Genomic DNA, 24,687 nt, shown 5'->3' on the forward strand with positions numbered 1-24,687 from the left:
GTTATATATATTTTATGTAATATAATTTTTTTAGATTTCCCGGTGCAGTCTTTCTGTCTCAAAAATCAAAAGACGCCAAAGCTGCTTTATAAATACAATTGCATCTTCATCTAGAGCAATTTCCATTTCTTTGACAAAATTCTGAGGTTCCTTGTGCTCCTTAAGCAAAGAAACGACAAATGAAATGAGTTCGTCTTCTTGAACACCTAAGTATTCCATAATGAGCGACGTAATAAACGGCTTAAGTTTGTCTTCAATAATATCATTGGTAAGAAATTCCCAAGAAATCTTGAACTTAAAGAGATCTTCAGGAATTTTGGGAATCTCATTAACCAGTGATGTAATGCTGGGATCATTCGATGAAGAAGAAATAAAATCGTCGATATCCTTGAGAGTTTCGTAATTGACAGAAATAAGAACTTTTTTTGGCTTCTTGTCACTAACAGCTCTGCTATCTTCCTCTTTGCCCAACGCATTGGTAACCGCTTCTGAAGCTTGCGAGGTCTTTTTGGCTCCAGACAAAGAAAGCTTGAATTTACCAGCACCCGACTTCTTGGTGCTAAGCTCTGACGCAAGCGAAGACATAAAATTGTTCTTTTCTTCCATCTTTTGTCTCTCTTCTTCGGCCTCGTCCTCTGCATCTTGCTCGTCCTGTGCCTGTTCGCGGAGTCGAGCGCTCATCCGGTTCTTCACCCATGTAGCATGATTGTAGTAATACTCCATTTTATTTTTTTCGTATTCGCCGCCATCCACAAACTCTGCGTATTGCTTGAGCGCTTTGCGTCTTTCGCGCTCCAATCGCGCTTCAAAATCTTCTTCACGCTCCTTCTCACGCGCCAAGGCTGACGAACGAATCCGCTCACGACCAATCCAACGACGTTGATCTTCTTCGAAAACCCGCTCTTCTTTTTGCCTAAGTCGTGATTGTCGAATCTCCTCTAGTCGTTCGTCGGATTCAGGTATCTCATCCTCGCTATCAGACATCTCACGGAAATCTCGCTCGGTAAAAAGTTTGCCATCATCATCACTTTTCTTGTTCAAGTCACCATCAGACTTGTCTCCAAGCATCTTAGACGTCTCCTTTTCTAGATACTTGTCACGTTCTTTCTTTTCCTCAGCACTTTGATCTTGCTTGACTTTTTCAAACTTGATGGATAGTAACCGGAACTCACGAATCTCTTGAAGAATTGTCTCTTTGTCATCAATCTCCAAATCATCAAACTCGCTCTCATTGATTGTGACATCTTCTGGCTTCGTAATATTATTATCTTCAGAGCTTTCCTTCTTGTCTTCATCGTCGTCCTTGCGTTGGATTTTGATTGATAGATCATCACCAAAAGTCGCTGATGTGATTTCATACCAATTTTTAATTTTCATTTCCACAATTGAAGCAACCTCCTTAACATTTTTGCCCATAAAATATGATTCTAAACCATTTTTTTCTAATGTCCGCTGCTCTAAGTACTTTAGGGTATTCTCATCCGTTGATATACTAAATAGTGTATCAAATGTATTGTATGTGCTCTTCTTGTAATCAATGGATTCAAAAACATCTATGAAAAATTTTATAGCATCAATATTTTGAAATCTGACAAATCCATATGATAAAGGCTCGCTTCGGCCATTAAGGAGTCTGATAAAAGTTTCAAATGTAGGTATTAATTGAAAAATATTGATGATAGATGTTTCATTCATAAGCTCAGGAATTTTGCTGACAAAAACGGTTCGTAGCTGTTGCTCATTGGTCATTGGATGAAGTGTTTTCACCAGAATTAAAACATTGGTGTTATTATTGGAATTGTTGTGTAAATTTGCCGAGCCAGCTTGTTTCTGCTGTTGCTGTTGAGGTTGGTTTCGTGAGATAGATTTAAATACTGGAGGGCGGAACTGTCTAAGAGAATCGTTTATTAGTCCATTAGATAACCCTGATGAATTATTAGCGTTCTTCGCTAGAGGGTTCGGGGGAAGCTGTCCGTAAGATGGTATTTTGAAATCTTGATCTAAGTTTCGTGATATCTGATATTGCTGATTAGAATTGGAGTTTGAATACAAAGGAATTTGACCTAAACTAATGTTAAAACCAAAAAAACAAGGAAATGTTCGAATCTGATTGTACTTACTATAATTCCTTTGATGAGTTCCATAGCTTCTGTACATTTTAATTGATGCCCTGCAATTTCAGTGTTGATTTTTTTTTTCTAACCTGTATCCTTCCTTTTCTTGCAAGATTTTTTTGTTACGTTTTTTGTGACAAGACCTGAAATGTCATAAAGTTTTGAAGACAGAAACCCCTACCCTATAATCACTTTTCTTTCTTTTTAAAGAATAGACCACAAGCAGATATTAACATGAACTTCCTCTATGCACAATGTCAAAACTATTGTCACCTTTCTTTAATAAGATTTTTCAAAATTATATAAAAAATATTAAAGTAGATGCACTAGAGACATCTTGTTTTCCTCATACATTTTCTTCGAATGGGAAGTTTTGCATTCAAATTGTAAGCACTCCTATCTTGGCTGGGAGATCAGACGATGACAATTCTTCAAGCAGTATGATGTTTCTATTTCAAGCTACTGATGGCGAGAAACGATTCTATATGGCTGTAAAAAAAGAATGGCTTTTGAATCAGGCTTCCTATACTAGTTTTCAAGATTTTCGGTACAGGTTTTTTGTCGTTCGAGGTCTTAAGCTTTGGTTTGTTCCGAACCTTTTAATAAACACCGTGCCCACCAAAATTACTCTTGACCCTCTTAAAATCTCCGATATCAGACCAAGTCCATATACTATTATACTTCAGCCCCAGATTTTTTGTATTAAAACCAAATTGATGGTTTTTTGCACACCTCCCAAAGTTGAATTAACATTAATTGATGAGTCTTACACGCGTCTTATTTTAAAAAAATACTCGAAACCCAAAAAATTAAAAAGCAAAGATATTTTGAACATCATCAAGAAGCGAAAATCTTTGACTGTTGAGCATCAATCACATCATCTTCATCAGTTTCCAAATGTTAAACTTTCACATATCCCTGTTGCTAAAACTGTTCCTTGTAGGCTTCATAGTTCAATGAGTAAGCTACCGAGGAACACTTTAAAATCAAAAAAGAAGCCTGTAGTTTTACCTGTTTACTCTCTACAAAGCATTGATACCGTTAATTCGCTTAAACCTTCGAGCATTAAAGAAGTGAAAACATTTGCTCATCATATGACCCATGATATTGAAGATATGAAGGAATATACACCAAAACTTAAAGAATGGAAAGTAATGTATCCTATTAATATTAAGTTTACACCCATTCCAATTAAACCATCACCAAAAACTTCGTGAAACATGAAATTATTTGGCAAATCTATTAATTTTTCTGTGAACATATATTAGTCCTTCTATCTTACGACGCTGAAACATTCATAAAATTCTAGTGTATTATTTCATTGTTATGCTTTCAAATATAATGAGGACGCCCCATTTTTGTTTAATTTCGGTAACTATGACTTTTTCAGCTCTCCGCCTTATCTAATTATAACTTATAAGTAGATAATGGTCTTGTTACACCTAACCCTAGAGGAATTTATGAGAATGTTTATTTTGGGAGGCGAAAGGAGTATCAGCCATGCACTTTGGCTTAAATTGTCTAAGCAACGTTGAGAAGCACTACGTATGCATTTTAGACTATTATTATTTCAATTTTTGTTGAAGAAACAGCAATGTTAAAGAGGCTAATGAGATTTTCAGCGTGTGATTGATCATTTCTGTATCAATAATGAGATAAAAAAATGTTTAACTCGCTCAAAAAAAATTCTAACTATTAAACATTTAGAATTTATCTGTCAACAACCATAGTGCAGAACTGATATATTTATATTAATGAGAGTAAGCAAAAACTTAGATAATTGTAGAAAGATAATTTTGTAAATATATTTTACATTTTTAGTTAACTTTTTGCTATACTAGAATTGTCAATGTTCAAAAGTTAAATCATGATCAGTTAAAGCTAGCAATGTCTTAATTTTTAAACTCACTGTAATAAAGTCTCAATTTTCTATCATATTATGGAACTGGTAAAGTACGAAGTGAGCAATACTAGACAGGGATTTTGTGGATGACGTCAACCTTAGTGTTAGTGTCGTTTGGAAAATTTGACACCTTTAAGCATAGCTGATCAGCAATATATTAAATCATGATTTAATATATTGAATTTTATGCAATGAATTTCAATATATTCAATACTATCTTTCAGAGCCAAAATTACTACTTTACATCGAAATGTCATGAAAGCTTATCGTTATTGAAATGATAATAAACAAAAGAAAACAAATCCCAGCTCCTAACCCTAAAGGAATCTTTGAATAAGTTTGCTTTTGGATAGCAAGTAATGGTAAGTATTTAGCATAATATTCTCAGTTATGCTTTAAATTAATTTTACTTCTATTCATTTTTGAGAAGGAAGGAGTTTTTTTGACCTCTTTTTTTTAAAATACTAGACTCCCGAAGTTTGGTTCCCTTTGTAAACCTAACCCTGTTTGATACTCAAACAAAAAAATTTCCCCCAATAATACCCCAGCCCTAGTCAGGCTTCGAATGCCCTTAATTTTTTACTTCCTCTAATAATAATAAGAAGATAACTTATAATAAAGTTGATAGATTCATATAGAAAAAAATGTTGTCGGTCTTGTCTAAATCAGTGGTTTCTACCACTTCAAAATCTTTCTGGAAACCCTTACCAAGATGGACAAAAAAAAACATTATTTCAGCTCAACGCTATTCTACAAAATCCCGCTTTAAAGCAGGCCAGCCTATACCTGAGACTCACCCCCATTTGCTTCGCCCAGGTGAGATAACTCCCGGGATTAAAGCTGAGGAATACTATGCCCGCAGAGCTCGTTTGTTGGATGAAATGCCTGATAATAGCATGGCTATTATTGCAGGAAATGATACCCAGTTTGCTACTCCTAGTGTCTTTTATGAATTTAGACAAGATCCCAACTTTTTTTACCTGACAGGTTTTATGGAACCTCAATCGGCTCTTGTTTTGTATAAGAAAAAAGGAAACAGTCCTGAATCGATATTTTTTGTTCCACCAAAAGATGAATATGCTGAACTATGGGATGGTTCTCGTACTGGACCAAAAGGAGCAATTGAAATTTTTAACGCTGATAATGCTCATAGTTTTAACGATATTGAACGAGTCATGGAAAAGCTATTGAAGGACATTAGTATTGTCTATTATGATGCATTACCCCCTAAAGAATCAGGCCGCTTGCCCAACTTTTTCCGAAGTTATAACAGAGATGTTTTATCGGGATCGTTAGGAGAGTTGCTTCGTCGTTCTTCTAGAAAGGAGATCCGATCAGCTGTTCAGCTTGTCGAAAAAAGCCGATTAATAAAGAGCCCGGCCGAGATTGAAAACATGAGAATTGCCGCTGAAATATCTGCTGATGTTTACAATAGTGCTTATGGGATTCGCTTTCAGACTGAGTCCCAACTCTACTACTATTTGGATTATCAGTTCAGAATGCGTGGTTGCACTGAATCTGCTTATTTGCCTGTCGTTGCAGGCGGAAATCATGCCTTAACTATTCACTACACCAAAAATTACGATGTCCTTAAGGATGGTGATCTGGTTCTTGTTGATGCGGCTGGTAGATATGGTGGTTATTGTGCTGATATCTCCCGTACTTGGCCAGTTAATGGAAAATTCACTGCTCCTCAGAAAGATCTTTACCAAGCTGTTCTTAATGTTCAGAAAGAATGTATCAAGTACTGCTCTACTTCTTCCGGAATGACCCTGAACGATATTCATCGTCAATCTGAACAACTCTTTTATTCTGAGCTTAAAAATTGTGGTTTCGCCTCTTTATCTAGAAAGGAGTTAACTACCTTATATCCCCATTATATTGGGCATAATTTGGGGATTGATGTTCATGATATTAGTAGTCCTCCAAGATTTACACCTTTGCAACCTGGACAAATTATTACAATTGAACCTGGTGTTTATGTTCCAGATACTGAAGAATGGCCTAAGCATTTCAGAGGTATTGGAATTAGAATTGAAGATGATGTGGTTGTTCGTCAGAGCTCTTATGAAGTAATCACTTCTGATACATTAAAGGAAATTGATGATATAGAAGCTGCTGCAAACTCCTCTAAATAAACATTTGAAGTCAATATTGGCATGTATATAATTTATTTTTTTTGAATTTTTTTTTAATTCATATATCGAAAAAATACGTTTTTATCTCCAACAAGAGCGAGATCCATATTTGGTAATCTTTCTGCAATAACAGAGGTACATATTTTAATGCGTTTTCGGTTTGTTTTTAAGTAAATGAAACTCAACAAGATCACTAAAATGAGACCTGAAAACGCAATGATAATAATCATCCCGTGAGCAAAAGATTTAGATGTGTTGCTATTGATGTAAATGTATGTTGCTACTACCCCTCCAAGCTCACCTAATCCTATTTGAAGGGCTAACGCAAACAAACGTTTAGCTTGACACAATGTGTTGTTGGATAGCCATGTAACAGATGCAGGAATTGCGGTATAAACGCCTATTGAAGCCAAAAACATTCCAGAATATGCAACGGAACCCCGTGTATCATGAACTTCGGAAATCATAATAACAATAAACCCAGCAATAATCATAACAAATGACAAAACCAAAGCGGGAGATCTAGCAGCAACTTTATCGGATGCTATTGCTACCAAAATTGAGCATATCGAAGAGCTGGTGAAAACTGGAATAGAAATCAATTTTATCTTTTCTTCAGTGAAATTCATAGAGCCCAGTATTCTAGGTAACAAAATATTGATACTGTACTTTGCAACCGATATGGCAATATATATCATTGTATGAAACCATACTTGCCAATCAATTAGTGAACCTTCAAGACCGTTCCACTTGTATCGTTTAAAAAGTTGCATGATTTCGCTTTCCTCCCCTTCATACTCATCGTCTTCATTATCCTCAAACTCTTCCATATTCCATCCTTCTGCAGCCAATACTCTTTTGTTCATTATTTTTTTTTCAGAGTAAGAAAGAAGGTCGGATGTATCAGGATAGTTGCACATGATCATGTACCCAAAACCACCAACCACAACTGATAAAGAACCTTCAATAATAAACACCCATCTCCAACCCTCTAATCCACCCACACCGGTCATCATTAAAATTGTCCAGGAAAGAAGCCCACCAAATGCATTTGCTGAAACAGCAAGCCCAGTTAGTAATGCCTGCCTAAACTGAAGCTCGTTTTTCTTGTACCATATTGAAAGAACAAAACTGACACCTGGAAGCATTCCTGCTTCAAAAACGCCTAAAAAAAACCGAGACCAAAATAGTCCGGTAAAATCATGAATGATCCCCATTGTTGTCATTACCACTCCCCAACAAGATATGATAGTCGATAACCAAGATGATGGTGAAGTCTTTATTAGGCCAAGACAAGAAGGTACAGCAAATACAGCATAAGTGACAATGCAAATCATGATACAATGATTAAATTGAGATCCTTCAAGACCAATAAATGACTGCATCTTGTCAAATTCTGCCGTGAAAATATTTCCTTGGTCTAAGAGAGAAATAAATATAAACAACGCACATACTGGAATCAAATGTAGATCAATTTTCAGTAGAAGTTTTTTTTCTTGATTCCATTGTATATTATATTGGCCCATGTCTACTGGTTTGGTATCGTATTCTTCAGATTCATATATTTGTACCGCTTCCAGCATTTTTGTAGATATTAAAAATAGTGATGATCCTTAAAAAAATATATCCATGAGAAAATTCTCTACTAATGTAGTTTTTTCGAATGAGAAATTTAGGCGGAGAAAAACTTTTTAAAATTTTATCTAATCATATTTTTAAATTAAAAAGACTTTTTAGTATCAATTGAGTATAATGACCTATCATTACTTGTGAATGCATGACACTTTTTTCCTAAAACGGATATTCATTATTTTGCAAGTTTTGAATTTTAGACCAGTGCGGCTTTAAGTAATACTGTTAGAAAAGTATAGTGTCACATCTTAAAAGTGTCGATTCTGGAAGTTATAAAATTTATTTAATATAAAACCCTGTGCCTTTCTCTCCATTTCTCAATCTTCGTCATCAAAGATATCATATTTGTCACGCTTAGTTTACTTATTTTATAACCTATGAATAAAACTTTAATAAAAATGTTGTCATCTAGTGCTGTTTTCACTTTAAACCTTGGGGTAACAATGTTTGGATATGGAGCTGATGCAACTGGTTTGCATTCTCTTACAAAGTTTTCCAGTGATGCAGAAAGCCAACGAAATGCTTTTACAAATACGCCAACTGTTTTATATGTCCGAAGAGACAGAAGTGACCGTCATCGTGTTGCCAACGTTTTCGATTCCAATGGGAATAAAATTTATACATTTGAAAGACGTACAATGTTTTCACCAATATGGTCTATGTATAACGCAGATCGCCTTGAAGTTGCAACAGTTAAAGTGGGTATTATTCATCGCAGTATTGATTTTCATATGAAGCCTGAAATCAAGCATCGTGAAATGGCACTGAGTCTTGGGTACGGAGGCTTGTCCCGTATGTTTTATCTGAATGACGGAGCACCGTATGAATGGTCACGTGCATCGAAGTATCTTGAACGAATTGTGAACCCGGGAGGAGGAAGTGAAGAAATTCGTCAGCGGGTTGCATTTGTTCGGTTAATGCGTCAGTTGAAGTTTGATTTTGAGCTTCTTGTCGATGAGACAGAGATTGACTTAGAAGTGGCACTCACAACTAGTTATATTGCTATGAACACTCTTTGGGGTATTGGCGAACAAGTGGAAACAACAGGACCAACAAAAGTCTTTCCTTTTATTTCTGAGAAATTTTATGAGGACGAGGAATATATTCAGTCCCGAGAGGTTGGAATGGTGTATTCATATGACAGCCAGGATGGCGATGTTGACCCAGTTGAAATAAAGAAGTGTGGGAGCTCCACTGTTGCTGCAGAATTGGAGGTTGAGAGACTTTGCATGGATAAAGCGGCACGCACTGATGAGAGTTCCCAGTGTGAGCCTGGATCAACAGTAAATAACTAAAAGGTTGAAATAGAAACAAAAATCTAAGTTAAATTTGTATCATGATATACTGAATATTTAAGATCGTATTAAATATCAGTAACACCACAGCAGCATGAAGCTGATTTATTAATCAATCAGAAGTTTGCAAGGTCATAAGCTTTTTTTTCAACTAAAAATGAAATTTCGCCAGTGGTTTTTCTTCAGTGGGTATCCATATGTTTGTAATCTCACGTGACACAGTATAATTTGTAGCCAATCACTTTTCCAGCCGATCTCGGTGCCCGGTCGAGTGACCCTGCTGGCCGATCGAAACGAGGTGAAGAGCAAAATGACTTTGTTTTTCTGACCTTTCCATTCCTCTTTTTCGCTAACCATTACCTGTGATTGACCTCCTGCTTTGGGAATTTTCAATATTCTGGCCTCCATTTAGTTGTTTTCCTTGTCCCTCATGACTCTGGAAACCTGTATGGTCTCCCTTATTTTGTGAAAACTTCTTTCCTGATTTCTTCAATCGTCTGACATTCCAAGGAAATCCCAGTTTTCAACTGGTTATTCTCTATTTGCCCTCTCATCTATTTGTCAGAAATCTTTAATTTTAAGACATGTCGACGCTCAATAATGGGCTAATAGCCTCTGCTCGAGGTTATTCTTCGCTTTTGACCACCTGCTCTCGAAGCCAGCCTACAAGAATTCGAATTTTCAATTCCCCTGTTACCAAAACGTTGGCACGACGATTTATGTCCTCAGTTAATGGAAACAATTTTAAAGGACCTGCGAAACCCCATGTTCCTTTATTTTCTTCTAACAACACTACTAAAAAGTCGACTGGCATTTTCCGATTGTTGTCACAAAGATCGCTTTTATCAAAGCTAAACTTCAGAAGCATTCATCACTCTCCTAAGTTTGGTTTTAACTCCTCCAGTACCTCGGACAAACGCCAAAATATACTACTATCCGAAAATCAAGCGCCAACTAGTACTGGTGACGAAATCCAACGAACAATTCTCAAAAACCTAGTCAAATATTTGTGGCCCAAGTCTTCACGTTCTGCAAGAATACGCGTTGTTATTGCCTTATCGCTACTTATTTTAGCAAAAATTCTTAATGTTCAAGTTCCTTTTATCTTTAAAGGTATTATTGATGATATGAATATTGACTGGGCAACTCAGGCTGGCACTGCTGCTATAGTCATAGGTGCTGCTGTATTGGGTTATGGTTTTGCTCGTTTTGGTGCTGTCCTTTTCGGCGAACTGAGAAATGCTATCTTTGCTACTGTTGCTCAGTCTGCGATTCGTCAGGTTGCTCTTAGTACCTTCCAACACTTGTTAAAGTTGGATCTTGGCTTTCATCTTTCCAGGCAAACCGGTGGTGTCACTCGAGCAATCGACCGAGGTACTAAAGGTATTTCCTATGTTCTGACATCTATGGTATTCCATATCATTCCTATCTCTCTTGAGATTAGTTTGGTTTGTGGCATTCTTTCCTATAACTATGGTGTTAACTTTGCTTTGGTAACCCTTCTTACTATGCTTACTTACTCCATATTTACAATTCAAACAACAACTTGGAGAGCCCGCTTTAGAAGACGTGCCAATGCAGCTGATAATAAGGCTGCTACTGTGGCCCTTGACTCTTTGATTAACTTTGAGTCGGTCAAGTACTTTAATAACGAAGGATACCAAGCCCAGAAATATGATTCTGCATTGTCCCAATATGAAAAGTCATCAATACAGGTTCAACAGTCTCTTGCATTCCTAAACTCTGGCCAAAATTTTATTTTCTCATCAGCCCTTACTGCTATGATGTACATGGCTTGTTCTGGTGTTGCTGATGGATCGCTTACTGTTGGTGATTTAGTTTTGGTGAATCAATTAGTTTTTCAGCTTTCAGTTCCATTGAACTTTCTTGGATCTGTATACAGAGATTTAAAGCAAGCTCTTCTTGATATGGAAACACTGTTTAAGCTTCAAGATGTTAACGTCACTATTCAAGATAAGCCCGATGCCAAGCCTTTAGATTTTAAGGGTGGTGAAATCCGCTTTGAAAATGTCTCTTTTGGCTATCATCCAAACCGAATGATTCTTAAAAATGCTACATTTACTATTCCTGCTGGTCAAAAGGTTGCTGTGGTTGGTCCTAGTGGTTCAGGAAAATCCACCATTCTTAGACTCTTGTTTAGATTTTACGATGTTGATCAGGGTCGAATCTTGGTCGATGGTCAAGACATTAGAGACGTTACTCTTGACTCTCTGAGAAAGGCTATTGGCGTTGTTCCCCAAGACACTCCTCTGTTTAACGATACTATCAGAAACAATATTAGATACGGTCGTCTGGATGCTAATGATCAAGAGGTTGAAGAGGTTACTAATAGAGTACACCTTCGCCGCCTGATTGATCAACTTCCTGAAGGCTACGAAACTAAGGTTGGTGAAAGAGGTCTGATGATTTCTGGGGGTGAAAAGCAGCGCCTTGCTATTTCTCGTGTTCTTCTTAAGAACCCACCTATCATCTTCTTTGACGAAGCAACTTCTGCATTAGATACCGAAACAGAAAAGCTTTTATTGCAAAATATAAATTCTATCACAAAAGACAAGAAGCTTACATCTGTTTTCATTGCGCACCGTCTTAGAACTGTCGCTGATACAGATAAGATTATTGTTCTTAAGGATGGTAGTGTTTTGGAAGAAGGTTCTCATACCCAACTTCTTGCAGATAAGTCTTCTTTCTATCACAACCTTTGGGAGTCTCAGGAAAATCTTTCTTTGGCAATTGAAGAAGACGAGGCAGTTGAGGGGCCTACTACTGAAAAGACAAATTTGTGATTAAACGTTAATAATATACTTATTTATTTTCTTTCTACTTAATTCTGGTATTCATTGTGAAATCTATTTACATTCAGGTTATTATATACATTTACAAATTTTATTCCTCAGGGTCTTCAAGACCAATAATTTCCTCAAATAACTCAGCACAAGGAACATGTGCCTGAAGCTTAGCGCATAGCAAAAAAGCACCAGAAAGTTTGCGGTGGAGACCATAAGTTTCTTCTGGAGGGGGTGTAAGTCTCTCTTTAAGCATAATGCCAATGTTGGCCCTAACACGATCTGTGATAGTTTGATGAGAAAAGTCAAACTTAGAGTCGGCTGTGTTAAGATCTTTGCTAAAAGCCTCACCTAAAACAAGAATAGAGTCAATATGAGCATCAAGCATTGACTTGGATTCGAGTCCAGTGAGGTAGCCAAGTTTAAGAGAGTAAATTCTACAGGCTTCACGATCGCGTCGGACAGCAGCACGTAATACACCAAGATAGTTCTTAATAAACTCATCACCATAACCTCTAGCAGCACCAAAGTCCAATAATTCAAGTTTCTTGGTATCAGGGTTGTAAAGAAAGTTAGCCCAATTTGGGTCGGTTTGCATGTACTTGAACTTTCCAATCTCAAGAAGACAAAGTCTCATGATTTTGGTGGCAATCCAGTTCTTTGTATCTTGATCCCAATCACCCTTGGTGATTTGAGTACCAAACATGCGCTCCATTGTAAGGACGCGTTGAGTGGAAGCGTGATGAATAACCTTGGGGATGGCATAACCAGGTTCATCTTTCAAAAGAACGGCAAATCGTTCCATAGCCTGAGCTTCACGCAAATAATCGCATTCCCATTTAAGCTCGGTCCGGGCGTTGGCAATAGTTTTGTCAAGAAACAAGCCTTCAGGAAGCCATCTCGAAGCGGTAAGGAGAAGAGAGATATTATTCAAATCAGAATCAATACTCTCGGCAACACCAGGGTATTGAACTTTAACAGCAACAGAAGAATGGTCTTGAAGGAGAACAGCACCGTGAACTTGACCAATTGAAGCAGCGGCAATAGGATAATCTTCAAAAGAAGAGAAAAGGTCTGTTCGCCAATTTTTGGAAAAGTTTTTAGTCATAACACGCTCTAGCTGACCACGAGGCATGTAGTTGGCACTGTTTTGAACGCGAGTTAAAACCTCTTGGATCTCTGGTGGAAGAACTTTAGAGTCTTGGAAAGAAAGTAACTGGCCAACCTTTAAAACAGCACCTCTCATTTGAGAAAACTTCTTGACCATACGCTCCAAATTTGCGGGTGACAAAACCACAGAAGAAATAGTGGTGTCTTGTTGAGATCCAATACGTCTGATGCCTTCTGTAATAGCACCAAAGCCAAGCCCAGTAGCAAGAGATCCATAATGGAAAAGACGCTCTAATCTAGAGGCAGGAACTGGAGAACTCTCCATGACAAACTAGAATGAATCAATAAATAGCTCAAATAGAATAAACCCTGATACACTTACATTCTTTTTTTCAGCTTCTCCAATTACTGACCGTGGTTTTTTCGCTGAGTCTGTGCTATATTCACGCTTATTCGAGAGATCAATGTTCTTGGGAGAAATGTTGGGTCTCCTATCAAACTCCAAAGGAGAAGCAACATTGTTTATTAAAGGGTTTGTTGAAACTGGTCTCTGAGCTGTATAAGCAGAAGAAGGCGTTGAAATATTGACGTTAAATTTCTGTGTGATGGGGTTGGCTAATGAAATAAGAGTTCGCTGAGAGTTAAGAAAATATGAAGCTCCAGCTTTCTGAAGCCCCAAATTTTTCAGTGCAACAGCCTTGGCTGCCGAGGCTACACTTATTATGTCATATAATCTGCTGCCAGTCATTTTACAAAATATTAGAACTGATGATAATAAAATTGGTATGGAGGTTGTGAGTAAAAGAACTAAGTAAAAGGTCGGAGAGTGAAAGAAAGGTCGGTAAAAATACGCAATCTGGTTGGGGAGCTCATATTAACACGTGACTTTTTATTAATGTAACTACTTTGGCTTTATGCAACTTAAACAAACTTAACCATTCCAATTGATCAATTAGAATGGTTGAGATCATGATCTGAATAAACTCTTGAAACCCTTTAGGTGTTTTTATTTTTTTAAATTTTAAATTTTAAATTTTCGAATTTTTTGAATTTTTTGAATTTTTTGAATTTTTTGAATTTTTTGAATTTTTGAGTCTTTGAATTTTTTATTTTTTTATTCAATATGTCATCAGTTTTACATGTTTTTATGGGAAAGTTTTGAAAGAAAAACAAACGTTTATCTGAAAAACTTAAAAGATTTATGTGGTAGCTTAGGTAAGTAATTACATTATTTCAGCCTTACTATCAATTTTTTTTATATCAAGAGAAAAATTTCCTGAAAATAATTTTTTTTTCTCCCTTCCAACCTTACTTCAAAAGATACAGATTCTCAAAAATGAGCGAAGAACGCGCAACTAAGAAGGTGAAGACTTCGAAATTTGCTGAAAGCTCTGAAGATATTGAAACTCCCATTTTTGTTTCCGCAGATATTGAAGATCATGTGATTACAACGCTTTCCAAAGAGCTTGAAGGTTTTGTAAAACACAAAACTACGGCTGCTCAAGCTCAAAAAGTGGAAAGTGGAAAGATTAACCCATTCACCAGCAATGAATTTTCTCAAAAATACTTTGATATTCTGAAAGTTCGCCAAGATTTGCCAGTACATGCTCAACGCCAGGAATTTCTTGATATCTATCATTCAACTCAAATCATGGTCTTCGTCGGTGAAACCGGTTCTGGTAAGACCACGCAAATTCCTCAATTTGTAGTCTATGATGACCTTCCGCAGGTTGATGGGAAAATGATTGCCTGTACCCAGCCTCGAAGAGTTGCTGCTATGTCTGTTGCTCAGCGTGTTGCTGATGAAATGGATGTTAAGTTGGGCCAAGAGGTTGGTTATCAAATCCGTTTTGAAGATTGTACTTCCTCCAATACAATTCTTAAATATATGACTGATGGTATGCTGTTAAGAGAGGCTATGACTGATCCAGAACTTTCGCGTTATAGTTGTGTCATTCTCGATGAAGCCCACGAGCGTACCCTTGCGACCGATATTTTGATGGGTTTAATCAAGACTATTGCTGATAAACGACCAGACTTAAAAATTATTGTCATGTCTGCTACTTTGGATGCCGAAAAATTTCAAACATACTTTAATGATGCGCCGCTGTTGGCTGTTCCTGGTAGAACTTTCCCAGTTGAAATTTACTACACTCCTGAGTTTCAGCGTGATTATCTGGAATCCTCTATTCGCACCGTTTTACAAATTCATGCAACAGAAGGCGAGGGTGACATTCTTCTGTTTTTAACAGGTGAAGAAGAAATTGAAGATGCATGCAGAAAGATATCGTTAGAGGCTGATGAGCTAATACGTGAAGCTAGCTGTGGCCCTTTAGATGTTTATCCACTTTACGGAAGTTTACCTCCATCACAACAACAAAAAATCTTTAATCCTGCACCACCTCCATTTAAGCCTGGTGGTGCTCCTGGCAGAAAGGTCGTCATTTCTACAAACATTGCTGAAACATCTCTTACTATTGACGGTATTGTGTATGTTGTTGATCCTGGTTTTTCCAAACAAAAGGTTTACAATCCTAGAATTCGTGTGGAGTCCCTTTTGGTGTCTCCTATTTCCCGTGCCTCTGCTCAACAGCGTGCCGGTCGTGCTGGTCGTACTCGTCCAGGTAAATGTTTTAGACTTTACACTGAGGAATCCTATAAGAAGGAACTCAACGAGCAGAGTTACCCCGAAATCTTACGCAGTAATCTTGCCAGTACAGTGCTTGAGCTTAAAAAGCTTGGTATTGATGACCTGGTCCATTTTGACTTTATGGATCCTCCTGCCCCAGAAACAATGATGCGTGCTCTTGAAGAGCTCAATTATTTGGGCTGTTTAGACGATGAAGGCCAACTTACTCCTTTGGGTCGTACTTGTTCAGAGTTTCCTGTTGATCCCATGCTTGCAGTTATGTGCATCCGGTCACCAGAGTTTTGTTGCTCTAATGAAATCCTTTCGCTTGCTGCTATGCTTTCGGTTCCTAATGTTTTTGTTAGACCTAACAATGCTCGTCAACAGGCAGATGAAATGAAAGAGCTGTTTGCTCATGAATCCGGTGATCATTTGACTATGCTGAACGTTTACATGGCGTACAGTTCAGAAGAAGCCCAATACAACCCTTCACAATGGTGCTTTGAGCATTATTTATCTCAGAGATCCTTGAAAAGCGCAGACAATGTTCGTCAGCAGCTCAAGAGAATTATGGAGCGCAATGGAATTGAGTTGGTTAGTATCCCTTCAGATGATCCTGAGTTTTACACCAATATTCAAAAGGCCATAACTGCTGGTTATTTTATGCAGGTTGCCAGCAAACCTAATGGGAACTCACGAACTTACACCACCATAAAAGATAACCAAGAAGTTGGATTACATCCAAGCTCAACGCTAACTGCAGATAACCGCTGGGTGGTTTATAATGAATTTGTATTGACCACCAAAAACTACATTCGAACTGTTACCGCAATCAAGCCGACATGGTTATTGGAGCTTGCACCCAAATACTATGATTTGAGTACATTCAAAGACTGCGACGCAAAAATGTCACTGGAGCGTGCAAAGCAAAGTATGCAAAAGAATGAAAAGTTCAAAACCTATAAAGGAAGAAAAAATTAGAACAGGAATTAGGGATAGAAATATAAAATAAAATAAAATAAAATAAAATAAAATAAAATAAAATAAAATAAAATAAAATAAAATAAAATAAAATAAAATAAAATAAAATAAAATAAAATAAAATAAAATAAAATAAAATAAAATAAAATAAAATAAAATAAAATAAAATAAAATAAAATAAAATAATATTAAGGTGACAATTATCTAAGTTTAATATTATTACTTTGTAAGTGCCAACATTATGGATTTTATCAAATATTGAATTTGACAAAAATTGTCGTCAGAAACATCTCTAAGAAAATATTTTTTAGAACTTCATGTCATATGATGTATGATATCATAAGTCTGTCAACATTCAAGTAACTGAGAGGGGGCGATAGTCAAAAGACACTTGCCAAGGGTCAGTGACATTTCTTTCTTTTGACTCCCTGGAGACGATAGGCGTTCCGGAAATGTGGGGGAAGCCGCATGTGCTGGTATTTTGGTTCTAATTTTATTATGATTAGCTATTGCGCCATGTTTTTTATTAGAATAAGTATATAATTAGACTATGAGAATCATAATAAATACTTCCAAAAAAGTCTTTTTTAGGACTGTTCTATCAAATTACTTGTTTTTCACATACCTTGATATATATTTTCCATGAATTTTTTAAAATACTCTTAAAATTTCAAGGAATATGTCTATAACAAGCTCTTCAGAAACCGAGGATCACGCTAACTCTGTGACTTCTGAAGCTGATGAGCAGTCTAATACAGTTGAAAAAAAAACTAAAGTGGGGGATAGATTTACACCTTCTCAAATTTCCAGAAGGAGTGATGATAGCTTTACACATTCAAAAGAATATGGTTTAACTCCTGAAAGCGACTCGAAACACACTAGGTGTCATTTTTTTGAACCCCCTTTAAAAGATAAAGACCGATCAGCTTTCCATCTAACACTTGAACTTGCAAAAAAACCGATTGATAACACTGCTGACAGGATTGGATCTAGTGCCAGTGATAGTGTAACTCCTATTAGTCTAAACAAATCATTTTCAGGAAAACGCATTCACTCAAAAAGTTTTGGAAATAACACCAGTAACTACAGTAATAGCATTGGTCTTGTCAGAGCTTGTAGCAGTTCAGAGATCCGAAAATTTCAGGCACATTTAGATCAGTCACTTCCAACAGAAATAAAAGCAAATCAAAGTCTACGTCCTCCTCATGGTCGTCGCTCATTGTCCTCATCTGCATCATATACACGACAGCAGCAACAGCAACAGGTATCCAGACCACATCAGCAAACTCTTGCGTCAATCAGATCATATTTAAATTTTGCGAAAAATGTCACAAAGGACTTTTTGTCACCTAATGATTTAGAAATCCCTGGTCATGTTCCCAACCTTAGGTCCCCTCGGTTTTCCGTCGCTAAGTCACAAGGGGCCCCCTTTGATTTTTTTGATGATTTAGAATCGATAAAGTCGATATATTTAAATAATGATTTTCCGGTATCCAGTCATTCAAGTAAAGTTCATAGCAGAGCTGAATCTACTCATAATATTTCCCGGCCTTCTATGCATTATCAAATATCAGACATTTTTTCAGCTGATATAAATGATAGAAGTTCTTTAAACGTCCAGCACCGTTCGTCATCTTTCATTGGATCGGATTTTCGTTCATCATTTTCTTCTGCTTCTAATACAAAAACACCTTTTAACGCTGCATTTATGGCTACTTGTTCTAGGGCTTCAAACATGCCTTCAAATCCTTCACATACTTATTTAGTTCATCGCAGCCATCATGAACCAGAAGCTTGTGATCAGATTTCAGGGTATGGGTCGATCATTTATGAAAATATAACTGAAGAAGGGGCTGGTGTTAGCAGTAGTGAAGAAATTGATGATGATGTTGAAAACTTCACTCCTGAGTTAGAGAAAGACTTAGATGAACGTCGATTCTATGATGATTTCACAACCATTGACTGGGTAAGAGATGTTATCAATATTTCTGCGAGACATAGATATATCGAAACACTTCCAGGGCTGCGTGGACGCATGGTACGTATTGCAGACTCCTGTCAAGGCTGGATTTTAACTATTATTGTCGCTTTTTGCTTTGCAACTATTGCCTATTTAGTCAATAAGTCGGAGGAATTTGTCTTTGGTCTAAAATTTGGGGTTTGCACAACTAACATTTTCCTCACGAGAAAGAACTGTTGCTTAGGAATTAAAACAAACATAATGGAAATAGAAGATGTTTGCAGTTCTTTTCGCTCTTGGGAATCTCTTATGTTAGATGAAAGCAACTGGGCCGGGTATGTTTTAACAAGAACCTTTAGTTCAGTTAATAGGCAGTTGATTGGTTTTGTGATTTACACTCTTTTTTCAATAGTATTTGCATTGATTGCAGGTGAATTAACACTTCGCTCGAAATTATCAACGCTTGTTTCTTCAAAAATCAACTTTGAAGATGAAAAATACGTCCCATTTAATGCTTTTAAAAAGGACAATACACAATCAAGTTCGGCTGGGTATACATCAATACCTATATTAAATGAGGAAAATACTGTTGAAAGAAGAGAAACAATATCGAAAAATTCAAGTGATAATACTGAATTTTCTAAACTTTTGCCCCAAAATTCTAGAAATTTTTCTAAAAAAACATCTGCAACACACTCCAGAACAATATATGCTTGCAGCGGTTCCGGGGTTCCTGAAGTAAAAACCATTCTTTCAGGATTTGTTATTAGAGGATTTCTTGGCACAAAAACCATTATTTTAAAATCTATTGGTCTTGTATTTTCTATTGCTTCTGGACTTGCAGTTGGTAAAGAAGGGCCCTTTGTACATCTTGCCACTTGTGTAGGAAATGTATCTTGTCGATTGTTTAAAAAATATGCAGAAAACGATTTAAAAAGAAGACAGATTCTTTCGGCTGCTTCTTCGGCTGGGGTAGGTTTAGCATTTGGTTCACCAATTGGGGGTGTTCTCTTTGCATTGGAAGAAGTCAGTTATTACTTCTTACCACACCAACTTTTTCGAATCTTTTTCTGTGCCCTCATGTCAGCATTGTTTTTAGTGTTTTACAATCCTTATGGTCGAGGAAATATTGTTTTATTTGAGGTTAGCTATAGTTCTAACTGGATGATGTGGGTAAGTGTGATTTAAGATTTTTTATTTAATTTTTTTTTTTTTTTTCATTTCTAATGTTTGTAAGGAACTGGTGTGTTTCATACTTCTTGGAGTTTGTGGTGGGGTTTATGGTGGTGTTTTTTGCAAATTCGCAGGTATTTGGTGGCCAAAATTCTTTAGGTCTATTAAAATCATTAAAAATCACCCCTTATTCGAAGTTGTAATTCTTGCATTAGTAACTTCTTGTTTGGGTTATTTCAACAAATATACTAGATCAGCAGTGGCTGAGGTTTTGTTGTTATTGGCAAGACCATGCCCTAATCAACTTTTTACTGATTTATCAGCTAATATCACTACAGTAAATTATTCAACTTCACATTTTATAACATCGTTATTGAGTCACCCTAATGACTCAAATTTAGATACATCATATTTGGAATCAACAAAAGCCTTGTGTCCAGAGGACCCAGCCCGCATTCTAGACATTTTAAAACCTCTCTGCTATGCACTTTTTGTTAAAATTTTATTGACAGCAATTACGTTTGGAGCAAAAATACCAGCAGGTATATATGTTCCATCCATGGTTGTTGGTGCCTTATTTGGTCGGATATTTGGTCTTGTTTTACAATATCTGGGGCATTTGTGGATAATGAAGGTTAAAGAAATTGAAGATGGCACCCCGTCCAAAGTTGGGTTTATATACCTTTTATTGTTTGTGAAGGATGTGAGCTATCCAGTGAGCAGGATTGTCCCAGGCGTTTATGCAATGGCTGGAGCAGGGGCATTTATGGCTGGTGTTACACGAATGAATCTGACGCTTGCCGTAATTTTGTTCGAATTAACGGGATCACTTCACTATGTGATGCCTTTTAGTATATCTGTTTTAGTTTCTAACTGGGCTGCGGCTTTGATCGAAGAAAGATCGCTTTATGAGATTCTAATTGAAAAGAATGAATTTCCTTATATGGACAATCGAGTGTCGTTATCTTTTGATTCAAAGCTGGCAGATGTGGTTCCAACGTTAAAACGGGGGGGAATTGTTATTGACATTGGTGCTGGCCATTATGTTTCGACCAAACAATTGGTTACTGTCCTATCTCAACTTCATTCTCGAGGTGAGTTTGATGCTTGCGTTGCAATTGTGCGCGGCCCAACACTTTTTGGAATGATATCTGCTCCTGAGCTTGAGTTTGCATTGGATAGGATTTGCGAGCAATGTCTTATTGTTGTTGGGAGTAACAGTGGTCAATTTCAAGGTCGGTCGTCAGAATCCATTGTACTTCCTCTTTCACTTCAAACAGAAGCAATGCTGAAGTTTGAGTCTGTAATGTGTAGACTCTCGTCACAAGACGACTCGACTGAAGATGAACTATATAAATATCGCAACTGTTACTATGACAGTAGTTTTGGATTACCTTTTGGATCTATGGATAAACAAAATACAGAAGAAGCTTTTGAGCATGTGCATTATAACCTCGGAGCTCAGAGAGGCATGACACAAGATGCATCTGCAAACCGGCAAGATTTTTCGACTTTAAACTCTAGTAATGCAAACTCAACTGGGTTGCATGAGCACTCACGCCAGCAGCATTCCTCATTCACCTCACTTTACAAAACCGTACACAAAAGCCCAGCTATTAATTCAAATGCATTTTTTGATTCAGTAACTTCTGGTTTGACCATAGAAAATACTCAGGACTCAAATAATCCTTCCTCTATCATCCGTGGAGTGTCATTGTCTATGCATGCGTCTAGAACTGCTGCGCAAAAGCCTTTGGATTTTGAGTTCCGTAGACCAGGAAGTGGAATTTTGTCAGCACTTCCACAAGAAATTATATTAAATCAGCAAAATGCTCTTGCTAACGACCATATTGATAATGAGGAAGAGGTTTTACCTTTGGATGAGTCGTCTGAACATGTGGATAGTAAAGTTGAAGTGCTTGTTAGCGACTTGACATCATATATTAATCGTGCTCCAATAGTTTTGGATGTACAATCTCCTTTAGCACTTGTGCAAATGTTTTTTGTCAAGCTTGGAGTACGTGCAATTGGAGTTTTGGAAGATGGACAATTTGTTGGAGTTTTACACAAGAAGAGGTTTAAAGAGTATTGCCAACACATTTCAGCTTGATATTATTTTTTTAAAAAAAAACACACACCAATATATATTATCCATTATTATAATTATAAATACAAATAGATTATTACATTTTATTATCAATTTGATTTTGTCTATTGTTGTCTAGAAATTCTGCAAGACCAGCCGGCAGAAGATTGGTCAAGAAGAGGGAGGGATGCACCGAGACACCAGCCCAGCTCATTGCCCTTAACCTTCTTTGCAATCTTGACCTCACGGTGAGCAGGGATATCGTAACCGTGATGAAGGACGGCAAGCATATATGCGAGGTCACCGCACCACTGCGGGTTTTCTTTGAGTTGGGAAACAGCTTCAGGAATGGCCTCAAAGCTGTCGTAAGACTCCTTACCGCGGCAGACCTTTTGAGCAAGATCCTTGAGGTCATCAATGTTGAAAGCTGAAGGCATACCGAGAGGGAAAGTGCGGTCGTAAAAGTAGGAGATGACATAAAGGTCACCTTCACGCATAAAGTTGGATACGAGAGAAGGTTGATATATACCGTTGAAAGAGCAGGGTTCGACGGGGCATTCCGCTTCCTTTTTAAGCAGAACCTCAGCGATTTTTTGGCACTGAAGCATGGAAGGTTCCTTGGGACCGACCATGTTAGGAACCACATAAGACTCGGAGTCAACCTTGACCTTGACATCCTTGAGCTGAGCTCCAGGGGGGAGACAAGGGTTTACAATGGGAGTGGTATTAATATCAACACCAGAATTGAGGTAAGACGAAACAACAGCAGCATACATGGAGTCACGAGCAACATTGAGGCCATAACCAAGGTGGGAGTGTTGGTAAAGAGAGTAATGGTTAGCACCAAACTTGATGTCGTAGCGGTGGTCACCCTTGGGGAGATTCTGGCCCGAGACTTTGAAGTGGGGCTCGAAAACAATTTGAGTAGAGCCGCCACCGAGATCAAAAACAGCAGCAGTGGGGGGTCTTTCAGAGATGGGAATTTTGTTTTTGGGATCAGAAACAATGTTTCCGAGAAGGTAATTGACGGTGACCCAAGCGTAAACACCTTCATCGGCACCGGGCATGATGGCGATGCCCTGGTTTTCATCCGAAACAACAGCAAAGGGATAGTTATTTTCTAGGTGAGCACGTACAGCAGCAAGAGTTTTGTTGGCAGCTTCTTCACCAATAAGACGAAGACCGGCAGTGGCTTTGACTGCGATAGGGGAGCAACCGTAAGACTCCTTAGGAATAGTATTAAGGGCAACCTCGAGAAGAGGATCAAGCGACTTTGCAGCAGCCTCGGGGTCATCTTTAAAAGAGGAAAGACCTGGTTCAAGCATCTTGAACTCTTCAGAGACAAGTCTAGGAGTGGCGAGACAGTTGTTAAACTTGTAGACGTGGACACGGGAGCCGGAGGAGCCAGCGTCAATCATAATAACGTATTGGTTGACGGGTTTAGTACCGTCATAGGACTTTGTACATTCAAAAGAGTCAGAGGACTCTTCAGTTGATTCCGAGATGGAATTAGAGGTAGAGCTTTGTTTTCCGTTGATAGAGTCAATGATGGATGAGGAGGAGGAGGATGAGGAGAAGATGAAGAAGATTATTGAAAAGAAGATGCAAGAGACGACTATAAGTCGGATCACTCTAGGAGAAACGGCCATTTTGATAGTGGGTGGAGTACAGTTGCGGCTGGATTTAGGAGATTTTTTAAATCCCAGATCGAAATAGTCTGGTTGATATTTGTTGTACTTTTGAGAGTTGTAAAACTTTGAAGGGACAAAAGAAGATGATTGTGATGACTGGGGAGGTTTAGGTCTAAGAGTGTATGAAGAAAAAGAAGAAGAAGAAGAAGACAAAGAAGATGCTGATCCTATATGCTGCTGACTATTTGATGAATCTGAGAGCGGAAGATCAGAGTCTTGAAGCTTTTTGTCTGAGGGGGGAGGAGGATTGAAGGAGGTAGAAGAAGAAGAAGAGGAGGACATAATGATATTTAGTGCGACTGTTTGTTAAGGGGGTTGGTGGTAGTGGAAGGGCTTTTTTTTTTTTTTTTTTTTTTTTATGGCCGGCTACAAAATCTTTTGCAAAATGAATTTCAAATTCTAAAATAAAAAAAATAAAGGATAGATTAAAATTGAATGAAGCTGCTGTTTAGAATCATATGAACAGATAAATCTTCAAGTTGCGACTGGATCCTTTTTTTTTTATTTGAATCGACAAAGCTCTTGAAATATTTCACGTCAAGAGTATTTTCAAAAATCAATTTTTTGCTGGTTGTGTGTCGAGGCATTGAATCACAATGACACGTGTATTAAGAAAGCTAATTATGCACACTTAGTCAATGATTATATAACCATGGTGTATTTAATATGTTTTGTTTTATCCTGGAAAGTATAACAATCTTTATGACGGTAAGCTGTGTCTGTGATCTTGATCACTAAATCATTATTTGACTCTCATAAAGTTTCTATCAATTGAATATAATTATTTTGATCAGCCGCATATAGAAGGTTACATTATCTAAAAGTTCATTTTTTCTTTTTTATGTGCACAAGCTTGGTTACCAGATATGGAAACCAAGAAAAAATAAAGTTTCCTGTAATAAGATAAAATCAATAAGAAAGAATAATCAAAAGTTGAAATCTTTTGATCTTATGCTAAAAAAAAAAATTAAAAAAGGAAAGTGAATATACTATTAATAGGTTCCCGAGCTGGGGTTTCGAGTAATATATATAATCTAAGAGTAATGAGACTCTTTTTAAAAGTTGAGGGAAACTAGGTCACAAAAAACAACAGCATGATAAGAGAACATATCGATTAGATATATATAGAGAAATCAGTACTTTGATATTATAATAATAGTTATAACAATTA

General features: G+C 37.3%; 9 protein-coding genes across 9 annotated transcripts; 5 read left to right on the top strand and 4 right to left on the bottom strand.

The window, feature by feature from the left end:
* Positions 1 to 30: 30 nt before the first annotated feature.
* On the bottom strand, positions 31 to 2,157 carry SAPINGB_P003347 (uncharacterized protein; the record flags this gene model as incomplete). The annotated part of the gene is made up of 2 exons (XM_031998065.1): positions 31 to 2,063; positions 2,121 to 2,157. The coding sequence occupies 2 exons, from the start codon at positions 2,155 to 2,157 to the stop codon at positions 31 to 33; spliced, it is 2,070 nt and encodes a 689-aa protein (XP_031853956.1).
* A 2,504-nt stretch (positions 2,158 to 4,661) lies between these two features.
* On the top strand, positions 4,662 to 6,155 carry SAPINGB_P003348 (uncharacterized protein; the record flags this gene model as incomplete). The annotated part of the gene is made up of 1 exon (XM_031998066.1): positions 4,662 to 6,155. The coding sequence occupies one exon, from the start codon at positions 4,662 to 4,664 to the stop codon at positions 6,153 to 6,155; it is 1,494 nt and encodes a 497-aa protein (XP_031853957.1).
* A 53-nt stretch (positions 6,156 to 6,208) lies between these two features.
* SAPINGB_P003349 (uncharacterized protein) lies at positions 6,209 to 7,738 on the bottom strand (the record flags this gene model as incomplete). The annotated part of the gene is made up of 1 exon (XM_031998067.1): positions 6,209 to 7,738. One exon carries the CDS (start codon positions 7,736 to 7,738, stop codon positions 6,209 to 6,211), a length of 1,530 nt encoding a protein of 509 aa, XP_031853958.1.
* A 447-nt stretch (positions 7,739 to 8,185) lies between these two features.
* Positions 8,186 to 9,082, top strand: SAPINGB_P003350 (uncharacterized protein; the record flags this gene model as incomplete). Its single annotated transcript, XM_031998068.1, has 1 exon — positions 8,186 to 9,082. One exon carries the CDS (start codon positions 8,186 to 8,188, stop codon positions 9,080 to 9,082), a length of 897 nt encoding a protein of 298 aa, XP_031853959.1.
* A 584-nt stretch (positions 9,083 to 9,666) lies between these two features.
* SAPINGB_P003351 (uncharacterized protein) lies at positions 9,667 to 11,886 on the top strand (the record flags this gene model as incomplete). The annotated part of the gene is made up of 1 exon (XM_031998069.1): positions 9,667 to 11,886. The coding sequence occupies one exon, from the start codon at positions 9,667 to 9,669 to the stop codon at positions 11,884 to 11,886; it is 2,220 nt and encodes a 739-aa protein (XP_031853960.1).
* Positions 11,887 to 11,986: 100 nt separating this feature from the next.
* SAPINGB_P003352 (uncharacterized protein) lies at positions 11,987 to 13,744 on the bottom strand (the record flags this gene model as incomplete). Its single annotated transcript, XM_031998070.1, has 2 exons — positions 11,987 to 13,327; positions 13,379 to 13,744. The coding sequence occupies 2 exons, from the start codon at positions 13,742 to 13,744 to the stop codon at positions 11,987 to 11,989; spliced, it is 1,707 nt and encodes a 568-aa protein (XP_031853961.1).
* Positions 13,745 to 14,332: 588 nt separating this feature from the next.
* Positions 14,333 to 16,606, top strand: SAPINGB_P003353 (uncharacterized protein; the record flags this gene model as incomplete). Its single annotated transcript, XM_031998071.1, has 1 exon — positions 14,333 to 16,606. The coding sequence occupies one exon, from the start codon at positions 14,333 to 14,335 to the stop codon at positions 16,604 to 16,606; it is 2,274 nt and encodes a 757-aa protein (XP_031853962.1).
* A 679-nt stretch (positions 16,607 to 17,285) lies between these two features.
* On the top strand, positions 17,286 to 21,849 carry SAPINGB_P003354 (uncharacterized protein; the record flags this gene model as incomplete). Its single annotated transcript, XM_031998072.1, has 3 exons — positions 17,286 to 19,739; positions 19,804 to 19,873; positions 20,063 to 21,849. The coding sequence occupies 3 exons, from the start codon at positions 17,286 to 17,288 to the stop codon at positions 21,847 to 21,849; spliced, it is 4,311 nt and encodes a 1,436-aa protein (XP_031853963.1).
* Positions 21,850 to 21,950: 101 nt separating this feature from the next.
* Positions 21,951 to 23,798, bottom strand: SAPINGB_P003355 (uncharacterized protein; the record flags this gene model as incomplete). The annotated part of the gene is made up of 1 exon (XM_031998073.1): positions 21,951 to 23,798. The coding sequence occupies one exon, from the start codon at positions 23,796 to 23,798 to the stop codon at positions 21,951 to 21,953; it is 1,848 nt and encodes a 615-aa protein (XP_031853964.1).
* Positions 23,799 to 24,687: the final 889 nt, after the last annotated feature.

This window comes from Magnusiomyces paraingens (genome assembly GCF_902498895.1).
Source record: "Magnusiomyces paraingens strain CBS 517.90 genome assembly, contig: contig3, whole genome shotgun sequence".
NCBI classification, from domain to species: Eukaryota; Fungi; Ascomycota; class Dipodascomycetes; order Dipodascales; family Dipodascaceae; genus Magnusiomyces; species Magnusiomyces paraingens.